Source organism: Alternaria ethzedia (assembly GCF_023757985.1).
Source record: "Alternaria ethzedia strain BMP 0044 chromosome Unknown scaffold_1, whole genome shotgun sequence".
NCBI lineage: Eukaryota > Fungi > Ascomycota > Dothideomycetes > Pleosporales > Pleosporaceae > Alternaria > Alternaria ethzedia.
Window position 1 is genome coordinate 138,415 of NW_026056194.1, and position 17,635 is coordinate 156,049.

At 51.9% G+C, this 17,635-nt stretch overlaps 5 protein-coding genes across 5 annotated transcripts; 1 reads left to right on the forward strand and 4 right to left on the reverse strand.

Annotated features, from left to right (window-relative positions):
- Positions 1 to 402: 402 nt before the first annotated feature.
- J4E87_000049 (uncharacterized protein) lies at positions 403 to 4,318 on the reverse strand (the record flags this gene model as incomplete). The annotated part of the gene is made up of 6 exons (XM_049371709.1): positions 403 to 533; positions 580 to 1,614; positions 2,446 to 2,839; positions 2,891 to 3,773; positions 3,800 to 4,185; positions 4,289 to 4,318. The coding sequence occupies 6 exons, from the start codon at positions 4,316 to 4,318 to the stop codon at positions 403 to 405; spliced, it is 2,859 nt and encodes a 952-aa protein (XP_049237843.1).
- A 361-nt stretch (positions 4,319 to 4,679) lies between these two features.
- Positions 4,680 to 5,852, reverse strand: J4E87_000050 (uncharacterized protein; the record flags this gene model as incomplete). The annotated part of the gene is made up of 3 exons (XM_049371710.1): positions 4,680 to 5,110; positions 5,158 to 5,463; positions 5,516 to 5,852. 3 exons carry the CDS (start codon positions 5,850 to 5,852, stop codon positions 4,680 to 4,682), a joined length of 1,074 nt encoding a protein of 357 aa, XP_049237844.1.
- A 2,191-nt stretch (positions 5,853 to 8,043) lies between these two features.
- J4E87_000051 (uncharacterized protein) lies at positions 8,044 to 10,710 on the forward strand (the record flags this gene model as incomplete). Its single annotated transcript, XM_049371711.1, has 5 exons — positions 8,044 to 8,879; positions 9,503 to 10,054; positions 10,109 to 10,251; positions 10,311 to 10,478; positions 10,538 to 10,710. 5 exons carry the CDS (start codon positions 8,044 to 8,046, stop codon positions 10,708 to 10,710), a joined length of 1,872 nt encoding a protein of 623 aa, XP_049237845.1.
- Positions 10,711 to 11,012: 302 nt separating this feature from the next.
- On the reverse strand, positions 11,013 to 12,674 carry J4E87_000052 (uncharacterized protein; the record flags this gene model as incomplete). Its single annotated transcript, XM_049371712.1, has 1 exon — positions 11,013 to 12,674. One exon carries the CDS (start codon positions 12,672 to 12,674, stop codon positions 11,013 to 11,015), a length of 1,662 nt encoding a protein of 553 aa, XP_049237846.1.
- A 2,655-nt stretch (positions 12,675 to 15,329) lies between these two features.
- On the reverse strand, positions 15,330 to 17,096 carry J4E87_000053 (uncharacterized protein; the record flags this gene model as incomplete). Its single annotated transcript, XM_049371713.1, has 5 exons — positions 15,330 to 16,013; positions 16,063 to 16,369; positions 16,420 to 16,611; positions 16,668 to 16,828; positions 16,893 to 17,096. 5 exons carry the CDS (start codon positions 17,094 to 17,096, stop codon positions 15,330 to 15,332), a joined length of 1,548 nt encoding a protein of 515 aa, XP_049237847.1.
- Positions 17,097 to 17,635: the final 539 nt, after the last annotated feature.

Consider the following 17,635-nt stretch of genomic DNA (forward strand, 5'->3'; position numbering starts at 1 on the left):
TGCTCCCTTTCACGTTCGCCCAATTGTATCCAGGCGTCGCTGTGGCAACAGCTTGGACTTGCACAGTTTGAGTGGCAGTCTGCGTTACGTGTTCCATGATCTGCACCACCTGTGTGGTCTGCACAACCTGCGTAGTCTGCACAACCTGAGTGACAGTCGTTTGCACGTACTGAGGGATCTGGACATACTTTGCCACAGTCTGCGTGGTAGTGGTTGCAAAGTACTGAGGGACCTGGACATACGAAGGTACCGTCTGTATCTGCGTAATCACTGCAGTCGCGTGTCGTGTAAACGTCGTGTACGTGGGAATGACCTGGTACGAGGTGCACGAGCCCAGGGTCGGAGTAGCCAAGTTTCGATTCGGCGTCTGGGTTGGAGCAGGCGAAAGTGTAGTCGTAATAGTCACCGTGGCTTGAGCACAGTGTGATTCGCCGTTGCCGCCGTGAGTTGATCCGGGAGCAGTATGGTGGCCGCTACTGTGGCCGCTACCATGACCTCCATGGTGGAATAGAGCGTCGAAAGGGTTCGGAAGACTATGAAGGGGGTTTGGGATATGGTCCAGAATATTTCTGGCGGCACCAGTAGCATCCTTGATCAGTCTGTTTGCCGTGCCCGGAATGATGGAGTCGACACCTTGCATAGCTGACTCAACCGACTGGGACACTGTATCCAAAGCAGGGGAAACGCGGTTCGCGCCTTCTTTGATCTTCCCGCCTAGAGTTTTGGCAAACTCCATGGTATTCCTGTAATGGTTGGTGAACTTAGCCATCATTCCTATGGGATCGGCAGCAGGGTCGAACGGCAACAGCGCAATGCCGTCTACACCTGCGACTGGTAGATTGGCGAGCGTGTTGTGGCTTAGTTGAACGAGGTTGCTGATTGCTGGCTTGTTCAATAGTTTGGCTCCTACAGCTTCGGCCAGCTCTGCGGTGTTGGTTGCGAGTTCGCGATTGAGGTATTCGAAAGCTGTGGCCAGACTGCCGGTACTGTCGACCAAGCGAATCGTCTCTTCCATTTGACTTGCAAACTGTACTGCCCGCGCGGTCTCGACCCCCATGTCTTCTAGTTGGCTCACCAAAACTTCTTTGAGACCGCGATTCAGTGAGTTAGCGACCCGACCCGCAACTCCAGCTTCAGCCTCCTTTATGACGTCTTCAACATCGGGGAGAAATTTGTCGCAGATACTCTTAGCCAGAGCAGTTCCAAGACTGTTGGTAACGACGCTACCAATAAACGCACCAGGAACAATGCCTTGCTCCATCTCTGGAGCCGATGTGCCATTTCCATCGGTGCCGTTACCTTGTGGGTAAAGTGTTTTGCCGGCCTCTTGACCAACAACGGCGCCAGCCATGCCCCCTGCTCCATTTATGATAGCGTTGCAAAGACCCCCAGTGACGCCGTTGTCTGCGATGCCGGTCGCAGCAGGAATCAGCAGGGAGCTGATGAAGGCAGCGGCGACAAGGCCATTCTCCTTGTCGGTACGATCTTCGCGAGAAGAAACCGTGAGGTTTGAAGATGGCGCGGCCTCGGCAAGAAGACTGTGGGAGGTAATCCAGATCGCGGGTAGGTTACCTAAAGACCCGTCGAGGAGGGCGTTGAAGTCGATTTGGAGATCTGGCTCGATGGGTTGTCGTGCCGTTAAGTGGAAAGCCGGTGCTATGGGTACACCTGCGGTTAAGCCGGTGAGACAGAACGTTGCCCATGCAGCGCGGTAAATGCTCTGGATCAGATGCATTTTGGAAAACCGAAGGTCTCTGTCGAATTGGGTCCGTTATTGTCTGTAAGTCAGATTCGGTCTTTACTGGTGATGTTAAAAGTGTATCGAAATCTGAATGTAGACACAAGCTTGGAATAGAAAACGCTTGAGGGAATTGCATATGCTTTTATAATAAGTACAGTCCAAGCACAGTGGAGCTATGCAATTCGTGTGCCAAATCTCGCAATGCTGTACCGTAGTTGCCATGTCCTAGTCATCGCTCCCGCCCTTAATGAACTAATGAACCTTTTTCATGATTACCATAGTTCGGTGATGACGCAGATCGCATGAGGAATCGCCATGAAGTTGGAGTGGTCGTGAACGAGGACGGTAGTGGTGGATCTCGACACGAAACCATGGTTGAGGCTAGCGAATGCCAAAGTCGCGAGCCTACCCCCGCTTGCACCAATGAACATGCTCTTCACACGACCCTGAACTATGGTCATTGAAATGCTCGGTTCAGTCTCACTGTTGTTAGAGCCTTCATCATCTTCTTGTAATACTTGAGTCATGCTGAATTCAGGTTGACTACGGGTTGCGAGGCTCTCCCACAGTCGAAGATAAATCCACCCTAATCATCGTTGAACCTGCCAGGTAGTCGCCACATCCAGTCGCAGTCACCCTGCCCTGAATATTGAAGTATAAAGTCAGTGTATATCTTCACACGCAGTTCGCATAGAGACACTCACAGCCGGTGTACCAGTCGAGAACCTCTGTGTAGTCACTTGTCGCTCGGCACTCTGCCAAAGATATGGGAAGGGATTCGCTGCGCGTGCTTTCATCATCACGAATCTTGCGTGTTCGGCGGAAGCAACGCGCGGGCGGCATCTCTTTTCCGCGATTTCTGACCTGTAATTCTTTGCTGTTCGTGACCTGGTTTTCCATGCCCAGTACGAGCGTGTCCAGGGATGGACAGCTAGATTGGTTTTCTAGATGCGCAAAGAAATCTTTTGCAAATAGATGAGCTTGGCGCTCGATGTCTCCATAAACATCGTCACTCTCCTCTCCGAAATTGCAGCAGTCGTGACCCCACCTTTCCCGAAGTTGAAGGGTGCGTAGCTTGGTCAATTTGCAGATGGGTGACTGTATATATGTTAGAGATGGAACGTGAAATCAGATACTGTACAGTCTTACCAAGTCTGGATCGAACCCGCCTTTGTAATTCAACATTATACCTGAGCTAAGATTGAACGCGAGTTGTTCCAAGTTTGGACATGCTAGAGATATCTCTTCCCAAAATGGTGGTTCGCTGTCATCTAAGCGCCCTCTAGTGTCCCACATGTGTATCGAGAGAACAACAAGCTGCTGTCCAACAATCGCCAGAATTTGCTTGAAGGACTCCAACGTGAAATCTATCCACCCCCTATCACTCCACTGCAAACACAGACTTTTCAATTCAGGACAGCGGCTAATCAACTCTTCGACGGCGTCATCGTCCTCTTCGTAGGGAGTATCATCATCCGGGTCTTCCACCTCGTCGTCGTCGACTAGCTCCAGTCCTAGATGTTTCAACGATAAGTCCTGGTCGCCAAGCTCATGTACCAAATTGGAGATGAACCTTTGGCTGCAGGAACATGCCCAAAGAGTCAAATGTGTGAGCTGAGGAAACGATATAATCTTGCTGAGTCCGTATGTATCGATGCCGAGAGGGATTCCGGATATTGAAAGTTGGCGAAGCTTCTCTAGGCGCCCATACGATTCGTCTAGAGACGAAAAGGTTTCGGCGAGTCTTCGGCTAAGATCGTGTGAATACCTATCAAACTTGGTTCCAAGGTACAGTCTCTCCAGATCCTTATACTTGCCGATGTCCTCCAGGGAGTCCAGAAAGTTCTCTTCCTCCAATTCCGACCAGGTTTCTTCTGGATGGGGGAGCCAGAGGTCCGCAGTTCGCACACAGTCGAGGTATTGTAATTGAAATAGGTCCTCGAGTCTTAGGTGTACGTGTGTTAATGTGCCCATTTGTTTAAGGAAAAATTCGCGTGCTATGTTCGACGGCAACGGTAGGGTCGAGAGGAACCTATCACAATTCAGTAAAGTTCTGACATGACAGTCCGCGAGGTTATGACGAGAGCATGCGACAGGCTGGCATGTGCAGCATTCCGAAGATCGAGGACGCACCGAAAAGATTGTAGGCAGTCCGGAGGGAAATAGTCTAGTATCGCTTCTATCGCGCTACTTTGAGCAGATGTCAACCTGTCTTCACGGTCGAAGCGTCGATGCGGCTTGGTCTGGAACTCGGGAGCTTCTGCCGGGGGAAGGCTGTCCATCAACGTCAAGCTCCTTGTAGCGTCAAGATGCGCTTGGGCACCTTCGGCCATGCAGTTCTCGAACCGTGCGACTTCCGATGGATCGAGTACGTTGATGGTGACCTTCCGATACAGTCGAGGCCTGGCGAGGTCGCATAGCGCTTTCGACGTCAGACATAGGGCCTGGAGGTGCGAAGGCAAGTGGATCTGCTGGACTTAGCACATCGGCCGATGGGAGGTGTCTTAGGGTCTCCGCGCATACATAATCCAATATCAGAAGATGTACATCTGCCGGCAGCACCGGGAGGGTCGACATGGTCGCGTGCATTTGTTGAGCAGGTCGAGCGGAGGAACGACGCGTGGGCGCGTCCAACGCCGCGGGCGGGGCGGCGCGTGCTAGACTCTTGGCACTCAGGTACCCCCTGAGAACGGCTTGTAGGTTGCCGGCTTACCCAGGTACTTCCGCCCGAACCACAACATCCACCTTTTCACATACCGCCCATTACATTTATTATGCCGTCGCATTTGATGCACTCCCAGATTTCGTACAAGACATTGCAGCTTGATTCTTAGGAGCTAAGCTATGTACAATATTGCTCCGTGTTGAGAGTCATCAGGATCAGCCACGCATGTGACACGGCCCACGACACTACGCTGTCTTTTCTACCCAGGGCAATTTACTCCTCGGAGAGAACGTCCTTCTTCTCCTTCGGGGGCCTCATTCCACAGTACAAGCAAGTATCGGGGTATCCTGTCCATGGGCTTCCCTTGACCGGTACACCACCATCTGCCGTCCACATATTTACGGGTTGAGGATTCTGTCTCGCGCGGGGATTGACGCCGACATCGATGGTAGCGTAGAGCCCATCTTCGATAGTCTTGCCAATGAGCGAAATCTTCATCACTGGGTCGTCGCCACCCTGCTTCGCCATGTTGAAGAGCGCATCAACTGCGTTGGTGGTGATGGCTTGCTTGTTCGTGTTGTAAGGAGAAGTCTTCTCAACTTGGCCTAGGAAGTTCTGCTCGATATAAAACTGACCGACGTGCGAGATCGTGCCACCTTGAATGGTATTGTTGGGAAGGAGTTTAGCACCATGGTGGATGATGGCTAGGGTTGTCAGTAAGGCGTTGGTAAAAGACAGGAGTGAAGCGTACTGTGGAGATGGTTCGTGCGGCCGACGTAGTGTCCTGGGATAACGGTAATGAAGGTAGCGGTACCATTGGCGCTGGTGGGTTGCACGCCGCGAAGAGCATTGGTCGCAATAGCGGTAGCAGAGCCGTCGCCATTGCCCTTCGCCTGAACACCCGTGTAGACACCAGTGGCGTTACTTCCCCACATCTCAACGTAGGCATCGGTGACAGGCTTGCAAGATGAAGTGTCGATAATGTTGACGTCCAAGTGGGTGATGGCACCCTTCTCTCCGGTCAAAAGGTCCTGGCGAACGAGCTCACCGGTGACCCCTATCAGTTTGTAAGCCAACCTGTCTCAAGAGATGCAACCTTCTCCACTTACAGTATGGACCCTCAGTGGATTCAGGGTCAAGCGTGCATGCTGCCTCGGCACCGTAGCTTTCCTCGACTTCAGCGACGTCACGACGGACGAGCTCGTGTTCCTTCGCGAAACCAGCTGCAACCCGAAGCTCGTGGAGCCTTGCCTCACGCCTCTGATGCTGCTCCCGGACCCACCCGGTCTCGACGAGATCCCTTTTACACGCCTGAACACTTCGACGGTTGGGATGATCCAAATGAGCCTGCCTCCTCAAGATCTCCTTGTTGGTGTTGCCACCAGGATGCGCGACAACACCGGTAGCCAAGAGAATGGCAGCGAGGGCTTGTGTGAGCTGAACCATGATGTCTGCAAATGCTCTGTGGACGTGAGGAGGCTCAAGGTGATCTCAAGATGCCATGTAGTCGGCCTTCTTATACTTTCCGGTTGCTGCGCCTTGGTGCGGTATTCCTGCAGGTGCTAATGACATCGTTCTGGATCTACACATCTGTGCTGTCGCTGTTCTCGTCACCGCGCAGTCTAAACTGCGTTCCCTGTTGTGTGCTACTCTCCACAGATTGTCTAGGATGAGGTCCATAATCAACATGGCTGTGATAGGCAGCGGCAATTGCTCGCTTCGGTACACGCGCCGCAGCTAGATTAGCGTTCATCTAGTGCCCGATCTTGGCGGCGGAGTGCATGCGGCATGGTAGTCTTGGTACGACTCTCCAGGACGACGTGTGGCTAATGTCGACCAGTCGTATATTAACCGGAAGTGCTGCGCGTGGTGATCGGTAGTTGAATGCGGTGTGATGCGTCCGCGTCATGATGCGAATCTGGATCTATACGTCTAAAAATGCACAAGCGAGCATCCCCAAGCTTGTATAGGTAAATACCTTCTGGTTCGAGGTTGGTGGGATGCTATTTGACGCTGCATCTGAAGACAGATACAAACTCGTTGAATCTACTTAGCCAGTCTCGGTTAAGCGAGGGGAGGGCGGTTGGATTTTACTGGGGCTTACACATGTATAGTCGGGCGGCCAAGACACCATCTGGATATACTTTTGCATTGATGAAAACCGGCAGGCTCGTAAGGTGGAGCAAATGGCATGACCCGTATTTCTCAGCACCAACAATGTCTTCGAACGGGTCGGGCCTATGGAGCCGAGTGTGCGTGTCTCATGTGCCTGGATGGATGCAGATCCTGGCAGCTGCCATATGTGACATGGGACTGGAGATGTCACGTAGCTGGGAGCAGCGCTCTGTACATGGCTCGATCTTCTACCCACGTTCACCGCGGAATGATTTCCACTTGTCGTAAAGCCGGTGACATGCTTCTTACCGGGCTCTAGCAGTCGAGACCGTGAGACCGACTCCTCTTACTCCTCGGAGCACTCGCTCAAGAACAGCCACTCGGTTCCGAGAGGTGGACTGTCCTTGCGGTATCTTCGGACGATACTCTTCCCCTCTTCGACGACATTCATTCATTCCTGAGCGCTCAAATTAGCACGTATATTGTCGAAGTTTCCGTAAGGTGATTATGGTGAGCAGACCGCGCATCGTCAGCACCCCCGTGATAGGCTATGGATATCCGGCAGCCCAAGCGGCGATATGCCACTAGCAGGAGCGTGGTTGAGGCGAGTACGCGTGGTTGAGGTAGCAGTATCGGGAGCCTTGATACGCAGGTTTAGAAGGTGAGTGGCTTTCGCATAATAGAGAGCTCGGAAGACACACGTGCCAGGGGCATTGCGGGGTGCGTAAGAGCTCATCATCAGTATTGCTGCCGCAGCCGGCATAAGGCAACCAAAGAAGACAATAACGCGACTATGCTCTGCAAGAGATATTAGCAGTACAGGAACTTCCTTGCTAGGTCCTCTATCTGTGCGTAAAGCCGCTCTTGCGCGCCGGCAGAAAGTGCCTAGGCATGGCTCACCCTGCGTGGGTTTCAAGGTGTCGCTGCAAGGAAGGAGCAGCCTGCGACTCCTGAACGGAAAACACAGACCTGCTGCTCTTGGAGTTGTAGCAGTAGGTATAGTAACGTGACATAAGCTTCGCGATTTTCTGGAGGCTGGAGCTTCGCAGTCCGGAATGTTCTCCATGAGCTAAGAACTGCGCTAGTCGCCATCCAGGTCTGTGCAAGCGACCTCGACAGCCTGGAGCCGTGCCTTCCGCACTCCTGGCCGAAACACGATCCTCGACAGCTGAAACCCACAACGCCAGGACAGCCCCGACACCAGCGTCTTGACGATGTTTGGTAGTCCTTTTCGTGTGCTCACCGTGACGCGATTAGCCCAGCGCCACACCTCCGTTGCACATTGAACGAATGGTAATGCTCATCAGCTCCGTGCCCCTGGCGGCACTCCTTATAGTATCAGCATCGCATGCCTGCGAAGTTAACCACAGTGGCGAAACGGGTTGGCGTCTGAGGGTGATGAAGAAACGACGAAACATTGCAATGCTTTTGCAAAATCAATATAGGCGTTCATGCTCGCTAGCACTAACTTTCTTTACTTGACCGTCGTCATTCCAGCTTTCTCACGCACGCATACAGCAAGATGGCGACTTTTCTCAATTCTCCATGTACACCTGCCAAACCCGCACATACCTTCTACCATGACGACAGCGCATCTCGAAGCCACAAGGCAAACCTGTCTGGCGCAACTATGCTGGACTTGTTGAGTGGCCCCGAAGGATCCATCGCCGCAGCCTATGAGTCCTCGAGCGTGCACCAGCGTTCTTCTAGGTCGAGGCGGCCATCCCAAACCTCGATCACCAAATCTCAATTACGCCAGACGAACCGCACTTTAATCGAAATCATCCACAATGTTCAAGCCGAGCTAGCGACACAGAGAGAGGCAATGCTCGACATGCAAACACGGATCCTTCAGCTTGAAAGTGCCTCGCAAATATACAACCAGGACCTTGGCCCGCGTCATACAATCGCCGGCCACCGCAAGCGGTCTCAAATCAGAAGCGCAGAGGGCGCTGCTCGCGAAACGCAGGGACGTTGGGACGCATACCAGAAAGATGTAGACATGCTTGGCCCTCCTCTTATCGCGAACGAGTTCTGGAAGTCACCTAGCCGTTTCTCTGGCTTCAACTTCAACTTCGATCTACTTGAGACGATACCGAAGTCTCTCCATCCCCCTCCTCCAGATGTGGACGATGTTCCGAGTCTTTCTCCAGATGAGCAGCCAGAAACATATACGCCGGGGCTTCGCCGGATTCCCGCCAGAATTACCCGGATCAAGACATCCGATCCCACTACGATGTACCATGATGCGGTGAGCGACATCAAAGAACACGTTGTAGAGTTCGACAAAATCAATGCCCCCATGCCTGTCAAGCTCCAGACACCGCCACGAAGTTCACGCAGCAAGTTGACATCGATGTACAGCCGGGATGATGAAATTACAGCATTACCCCGGATTCCCTTCCAGCCGGCACCAAGCACACATAACTCACATCGCAGCTTGATGGGTATCAAAAGCTTGCTATTGTACAGGACATCATCGAGGAGTCAGAAATCTGACTACCCTCCATCGGATCATCGACGTTCAGGCTCTTCTTTACGCTGTTGAGTACAGGTTGGCATCGCAGCGCAAGAGTGACGTTTGTATTGGTAGCAAGAGAAGCGAAGAGAAGGGAACTATGAATTAGAGTCGAAAGGGAATAGTTCGCGATAGACGTGTACGTGTTATGAGGAATCTATTACGCTGTGTTACCATCGCCGTTAGTCTGGACCACAGCTTCCAACAATTTCTTACAAGTTAAGTGCGCCATTCCGAAATATAGTTCAGAGAAATGCATACAACATGTCACCCGAATGGGCTCTTTCATCATGACTGTGAAGTGACAAATGCATGACCTCGTGGACGAGCAAATAGCGTGAACATGCCTCGGAGTTAAGGCGGCTTGGCATTTCTCGCGCTTTCCACCACGCAAAACGTCATTACCCGTTACATATATCATCGCGCCGCCTTCCACCTCCCCATCGACAACGACATCGCAAAGGCACACACACATCATGGCGTCCCTCTTACGGAGACCCTTCGCCATCACGGCAACATTGCGACAAGCATCGCCGAAAGCACCGCAGACCCTCACGATCCGCGCATTCCACAACACGCCACTGAAGCAGCAGTCGCACTTCTTCCGCCCCGCAAAGCCCACGGTATCGACATCGCACAATGTTTCCAAGTTCCAGCAAGCGTTCCGACGCGGATACCAGCAGGCTGCATACAACCCGGTGGCGCAGGGCGACTTGCGACAGCGCATGCTGTATGGAGCCGGCATCTTCGGTGCCACCCTTCTAGGCATCAACTTTATCTTCAACCGCGAGACCCGCGAGGACGGCGGCATGCCGCCATTCGAGCGCGAATACCTCAACGACACCTTCATGCACACTGGCCTCGGTATTGGAATGATCGGCATTGCTGCCCGCGCGCTGCACATGAACGGCTGGAGCTTCAGGCTTATGAGCGCAAACCCATGGCTGGTACTCGGAGTTGGCCTGGTTGGAAGCATTGGCACAATGTATGGCACCATGGCTACCTCGCCGTCTAAGTAAGTGTGGATATCGATATTGTGTTGTGGAGTAGACATGCTAACCCGACGCAGCTACGTCCAAAAGTACGCCCTCTGGACTGCCTTCAACGGTACTCAAGCCCTCCTCCTGTCGCCCCTCTTCTTCATGCACCCTGCCATCCTCGCTCGCGCCGGTCTCTACACTGCCGGAATGATGGGTTCAATTGCTTTCGTTGGTAAGTTGTGGCCCGTACGAAGTGCATGGAAGATACACACACTGACTTTTTATTTCCAGGTGCGACCGCAAAGACAGACAAGTACCTCTACCTAGGCGCACCGCTTTTGGGCGGCGTGGCCATTGTGGCGCTTTCTGGCCTCGCTCCACTCGTCATTCCCGCCACCGCTGCTCGCACACTTATGTTCACCGAGAACATCTGGCTATATGGAGGTCTTGCAGTATTTGGTCAGGCTCTTTCCCCTTGTATCAATTGCCTGTAAGACATACACTGACCGTTTTACTAGGAGGCTTCACGCTCTACGACGTGCAGAAGGTGCTGAACCATGCGCGCCAGGCCGAGCGCGGCTTGATCCCCAAGGATCCCGTCAACGAGTCCATCTCGCTCGAGCTGGACTTCATCAACATCTTCGTCCGCATGGTACAGATTCTGGGCATGAGCCAGAACAGGAGGAAATAAACATCTTGGAATAATGGCATAGGGAAGCCTGCAGGTTACTTAGGAGACTTGCTCGTTCTTCATCTTCGTTGAATATGCTATGAGTTTTGGCTATAGCTGTATATAACTCCTCTCTTTGGGCTTTTTGCGCTGATACATACCACAAATGAGCAAAAACAGTTGAAATCACTCCCTCATATACGTCTTTCCGATTTACTAGTCGAAGGCGGTCCGTCGCGCTGTATCTGTAATTATGCCCGATTATCTGTCACCCTGTACCACGGTAAGCAGTTGAAGCTTCCGTTGGCTTATCTTCTGCCTCCTCAGCTATAATTGGGTTGGTAGCTTGCTGCTACTGCAGCTGTAATCCCATTGCAGAGCGCTATCAACTTGTCCCGATCTTCCCATCTGGGTAGTTCAGGCGCCAACTTCAGCCATTGGCCCACAGCATCTGTGAGGCGTCCTCGGTGGTCTTCTGTAGCGATATGAGCAACGCCAGTTGCAGGATCATCGGGATTTTGAGGAATGAGAGCTGCACCGGCACGAATCATCATCATCGTTACTTCAGCATCATCCACAGCACGGAAACTCTTCCTAGTGACCATGTGCTTGGATTCCATCCATGCGACCCAGCAAGTTTTCGTATCATCCCCAGACAGTTCTATACTGTCGTTTGGATCGCTGCCAGCGCGGATAAGAAGATCGATCATACCCGGATAACATGCATACTCGTCTTGATATACAACGCTTGTAGCCAACAGTGGACTCAGAAAAGCGTGATAGAGAAGGCTGTATCCCGGACTTTCTTGCCCGCTTCTCAGCTTCCGGAGGTCGTTGAAACTTTTGAGGTCGTGTCTTTGGGCGAAAGTTGTGAAGCCGATTTCTATTGCTAGTAGAATAGCATTTGTATCCAGTGACAGATCGGACACAGGGGATAGATCTGAGTTCTTGTAGTTTGTTTCATGTAGAATCGCAAAAGCGAAACGGCTAAGTAAGCGGGACATGTGCGAAGGCGAATTCTGTTCCACCTCCTGCGCATAAGCAACGGCAGTCCAGAAAGCCCTATCCTTCCCCGTGATGCTTCCCAGTTCGCTGTTGTACAGGGTGTAGCAGGACATATATGCCAAAACCGTGCTGGCGTCAAAAGCGTGGTCACTGATGTGCAGGCAATCAATGTCCCAAATATTCGGAGTACTGAGGAACTCAAACACGGTACGGTGCATGAAATCGACGTAAGGATCCTTGCTCATAAAGGACTTGTAGACCTCCAGGAGTCCTCTACATCGACTACGCAAACGGCCTTCGAACATCGTAGTTCTGGATCTCTTTTCATCGAGATTAGGTTCTGTGAAATCTTCCATTGCGCGTGTCTCCATGTTCTTTTCATAAGCCCAGGCTAAACTAACGGCTGATGTCTTGTCTTCGATTTGTAGTGAGCGATGGATGTAACAAATTCGCAGAAGTCGCGCAGCTTGTTGAAGGTAGCGAGTAGGGAGGCCGTTGAGTATGTGGCGGAAGAGACTTTCGAGTTCCGGTGGTAATTCCTCAACGCGACGTCGTATTTCCTCTACGCTGTCGTAGGCCTCAAACCCCTCAAGGAGCGTGCGGCACGCAAGCACGACCCATAAGAATACACCATCTGCTTTGTTCTGTATGTATTCTATCAGCTCTTGGACGATTTCGTGGCTTACGAACTTGTACTCTGCGACATAGGAGTGTGACCTCACAGTGTCGTTGATGTACAGTTCGATGTCCGGTCTCGTTATATCCTGAAGTCTCAGCTGCGGCGCAGAGGAGAAAGCTGCGATGCATGTATCAATGGGCCTGCTTGAAACTAGGAGCTTGATGTTTGCGCTGGTTGCGAGGCTTTTCACAAAGGATATACCGTCTCGTTCGTTGCCCGTGAACTCATCGAGACCATCGATGAAGAAGGCGAAAGCTCCGTTCGTTGATATAGCGCCTAAATTTTCGAATGCGGTCTCCATCTCGGTGTTCGACAACACTTTTAAGTCGCTAGTGCGATTTTGCGCTTCTTGCCACATATGCGGGAGTACTGCAGGTATCAGTTTTGGGTTCTGCCCGAGAACATGATATAGCAATCCCCGGGCAAGTCCTTCTTGTGAGCTTTGCTCTACAGATCCGATATTCCACAAGAAGAATGAGGCCATTGTCAATGTTCTGTGACCTGCCCACGAGCGTAGTGACGACATGGTCTCGGGGTGATTGTACAGGAATTTCTAATTTGATCATAACATTAGTACACTATTCGCACGAACTTCATGCTTAAATATTGCTCACCATCAACGTCGATTTACCGCTGCCCGGTTTACCATGTATCCAATAGATATCGCGTCCAAATCGTAGCCATTTTCCCAAGTCATCCCAAATGACCCCAGATGCAGGCGGTTTGATGGCCCATTCGTAGGTGTTGGAGTGAGTTGCGGCGATGTTGTTTCTTCTATCGTCGATTAAGCGAAACCAAAGTCGGTCCAGAATCCTTTTTGTACATTTTTCATCGAATGCCTTCTTTTCGTCGCCCACGAGCTTGCTCTTGTTCACTACGTAAGAATCGATACGCCTATCCAAGTTGCAATCGCTGTTCAAAGCTTGTGTTTCATGCTTCTGTACAGTGTGGCCAAACGCATTGTCCAGCCGGCGTGGGACCACTTGATTGATGTCTGTGATCAGATCCGATAACTTGGAAATAAGGCTTTCAAATTGTTCCTTGTCTTTGATGACCCATTTTATCCTACTGAAACTGGAGGATTTGCTTTTGCAATCTTTGCTTAAAGACTAAAGAGAGTCTCCACCTTGACCAAACTGAGAATTCGACGATTTGAGAAGGGGTCGGAAGTTGAGCAACCTTTTGCGTAAGCTTGTCCGCGGTCGATCAGTCACAGCCGCTGAGACATCCGTTACGTCGTCAGCTGATCTCAGACCATAACGTTGTTCCAGTACGTCTCCGTCTTGCAGAAGCCCGAGAATGCAGCCAAGACCTTGCTGCACAAGACATCGGAGGTCTGGGTCGTCCAGTCGCGTATCGTACCCATCGACATCGTGTAACTTCAGTCGTTCTGCCCATTGGAGCAACAGCGTCTTTTGGAAGTTAAGCCTTGTTTTGAGTAGTGTGTAATCTTTCTCCATGCATTTGGCCGCTCCAATCTGCGAGAGGAGCGTCACACAGTCTTCGAAGACCCCAATGAGCGCAAGCGTGCCAACAGCAAGGCCGGCAGTCTCCATGGCGGCTGAAGAATCAGTGTAATTTCAGCCACACCTATGCATTCTAAACATGCGCTTTAAATCGTCAGTATTATAACGCAAAGTATGGTAGAAATAACTTCAACGAACGTTCAAGACGATTTCAATGTTTGGATGCGACTGACGCTCCAGTGTTCGTGCATCACACATGAAGGCAACTTCTCAACAGGGCGCTCGAGCGGTCGTGTGCGAACATGTATGGGGCAAAGTCGTACTGGAGCTCAGCTGAGTCTTCGAGGCTGTGTACTGGAAGTTTCTTCATGTGTGTGTGTGGAAGGCTGAGTGTGCATGCCCCAGCGACTGCACGCGACGCGGCCTTCAATGACTGGTTGCACATCGCAACACCAAGTACGCCACTTACCGCAGCACCACGGAAGGCGTTTCTGCCTTGCCGGAAGACCAAGCTGTGCGGTCAGGCAAGATAGCTACGCCCCGTTCGCTGCTCACACTCTATCTGCTCCTATGCACCAGCGGCTACAGGAGGCTGTGCCGTCGCAAATGCACTTGCGACAGCCTGATTACCTAGGTACCTAGGTACAAAATGGGTACGCCTTGAGACGCATTTTCAATCGAAGAAGTCGTCATATATCCCGAGGAGATCTATAGAGTGAGTGCGTCTCAGCAGAGATAAAGCGTTAGACTAAGCAATTTGGCAGCTTGCAGTTCTCCAACGCAATCTCCGCACCTTGGCATTACCTAGGTCGCGATGGAGAAATCCAGATTTGCATCAATGAGCTCATCTGTGGCGCCACATTAGTAAGCTGTGGCTTGCACACCAAAATCCATCAGCCACCTCGCGCTGCCAATGTGGTTCACGCATAGCATCACATCAGCATCAGGCAGTATAATCAGAAAGCAGGCACATTCCACTGGAAAAACAACATCTCGACCCCCACCACCGTGCCACTCTACCCGTAAACTTGGCAGGCTTCGGTATACCTTGTCAGGCAAACGCCGCGATCGGACCATTGCTACTCCGACATGACTCGAAACCAAACAAGGCCTCCGGTACTGTATCCACCCAATTACAGTAGTCGGATCTGGGCGATCTTGGTACTGACCACGTGCGGGAGGGAAGAGTGCATGAGGCTCTGCTCCGTTCTACGGTGGAGCATGCGCAGGGCGAATGTGGAGAGTGTGAAGCACATGACGTGAAATGCGCGAGAGGAATTATGCATCGTTAGTAATAGCGATTGAGCATGGCACACATCATCCAGAAAGCATAAGGAAGTGAAGGAATTATTGTTTTTTATGTTTTTATTCATTCATCGTATCTCATGATCATATGGATCTATTTGGTTTCATCATCATGGGTATCAGCCAGCGGCTCAACCGCTTAATCATGTTCTGCACTGCAGACAAGATCTGGTGGAAGAGCATGCTCAAGCCTTCTCGTTGTGGTTGGAGCCGTCAACAACCTCAACTGCCTTGACACCGTCCTTCTCGCTGTGCATGCTACCAGTCTCAATATCCTTGACGGGCTCAATGTTGGCACCGATAGGACCAGCCTCCTCGAAGTGACGACCCTTCTTCTCGGGGCCAAGAGCAGTAGTGACAGCAATACCGAGAGCGATGATTGCAGTCGCAACAGCCATGACTGGTCCGTAAGCGGGAGACTGCTCGCCCTTTGCAGTGCTGATCATAGTGGCCTCGGCGACGGCGTTGACGATCTGAGCGGAGGGCGAGGAAATCATGTTTCCGAGCTGGTAGGTGATACCGACGAAAGAGGATCGGAAAGCAGGTGGTGACAGCTCGCTCAAGTGGATGGGAATGACACCCCAAGCGCCCTGGACAAAGAATTGGATCATGAAGCCAGATGCGGATAGACCACGCTCAGTGGTGGGGAGGACCCAGGCGGGGATAAGGCAAGCGGAGATCAAGGCAGCGCAGACGATCATGCGGCGACGACCGAACCATTGCGAGGTGTATCCAAGAATGGTACCACCGACACAGGCACCGGTCTTCATCAGGATGGAAGCACGGGTAGCACCTGCGGGGCTGAGATGCTTCTGCTCCTTCATGAAAGTAGTGTAGCTGTCTTGGCTCGTGTGGGAGTAGTAGTTGAACTGATAGATGTTAGCGGCAGTTTATCAACTTAGAAGCGGCCTGTCATACCCAAGTCATGAGGATGATGCAGTAGACACACATCTTCCACTCCTTGCGAAGCATCTGCTTTGTCTCGGCCCAGAAGGCACCGGGCGCCTTCTTGTGCCCAGCCTTCTTTGCCTCTAGGAACTGCTTCGATTCAGGGAAGCATACGCGGATGAGACCGACAGCGATCGAGAAACCGGCGCCGACCCAGAAGACGGTCTTCCAGGTGTTGGTCGCACCACCGACACCCAAGTTGGCGCAAGCTGCGAGCACATAACCGAATGAGTAACCTTGCTGTAGGATACCACTCATAAGACCACGGGCGTTGACCCTGCGAATGTCAGTATGGGACTTCCATGTAATTAACTCAGATGTACTTACGGGCAGTTCTCAAGCGCCATGGAGATGGCGTTTCCGTAGACACCTCCCATGAAGAGACCGAAGAGACTCCGTACAGCCAAGAATTGCTGGAAAGTTCCAGCGTAGATGGTAGCAACCTGGAGAAGACCCAAGATGATCATGTTAAGAACCATGGGCCACTTTCGACCGAACTTATCGCCAGCCACGCCAAACCTTACAAACCAGTCAGTATTTGTCTCACATACAGTTCGTACATGGGTATTACTAACATAGCAGCACCGACGGAGCGGAGAAGCAGTGTTAGGGTGATGGCCGTCGAGATAGCAGTGTTTGAGGTGTCGTAGTAGTCGGCAAGCTTGGTAGTCTGAATTGACAGCGCGTGGAAGTCAAAGGCGTCGGCAGTCCATGCGAGGAATCCGACAAGGAAGTACTGCAGAGGTAGGGGTACGAAGTCAGTATATGTCTCACATGCACTTCGTACAGTCACAACTTACCAGCCAATCCTTAACTCCGAGTTGAGCGAACAGGCTGATAGGATTCTTGAGAGGCTCTGGCTTCTGCCACTCGCAGTGCTCCTCGCCGTAGTCATTGCGAACGACTACACGTTGGTCCCAAGTGAAGAGATCCTTGAGACTCTGTTTGGCGGTGGGGATGATGCCCTTCGCCAATGGGTCTGCTGGGCGGTTGGTGCTCGCCATGGTGCTGATGGTAACTTGAAAAGAGCTTGGAGGCAATGAGAAGGTAAGAAGACTGCCCTGTAGATGTAGGCGCAAGTCCGATCGCACTGCTGATTTCAAGATCGAGCGCGGGGGAGCTCAATATATACCCGCAGTCATCTTGGCTGACCAGAACGCCTCGTAACGATACTATCAACGCCCATGTCAGTCAGCCGCTGAGTCTTGATGCGAGCCAAGTTCTGCCAAGTCCGTCCGTGCAGTTCGATTTGCAGTGAATGTAACCATCTCCGGTCCGCCAAGAGCGCTATTTTGCACTAAGCCTTCCGGTGGGCCAAGCTAGCGCTTGTGCGCAAGTGACAAAACAGAACATGTCCCGGGGTCGGATCGGACGTATCAGTGCGTTCTCTCAGAGCGGAGGAAAGAAGTGGGTGTGACGATCCTACGACGCCGTTGACATCTTCCCCATGGGGTCGCCCTTTCGATTTCCCGCAAACGTGGTAACTTTCCGACTACAGATTGCGCGACCACACCACACATACTTCGTTGATATGCGTAGTAGC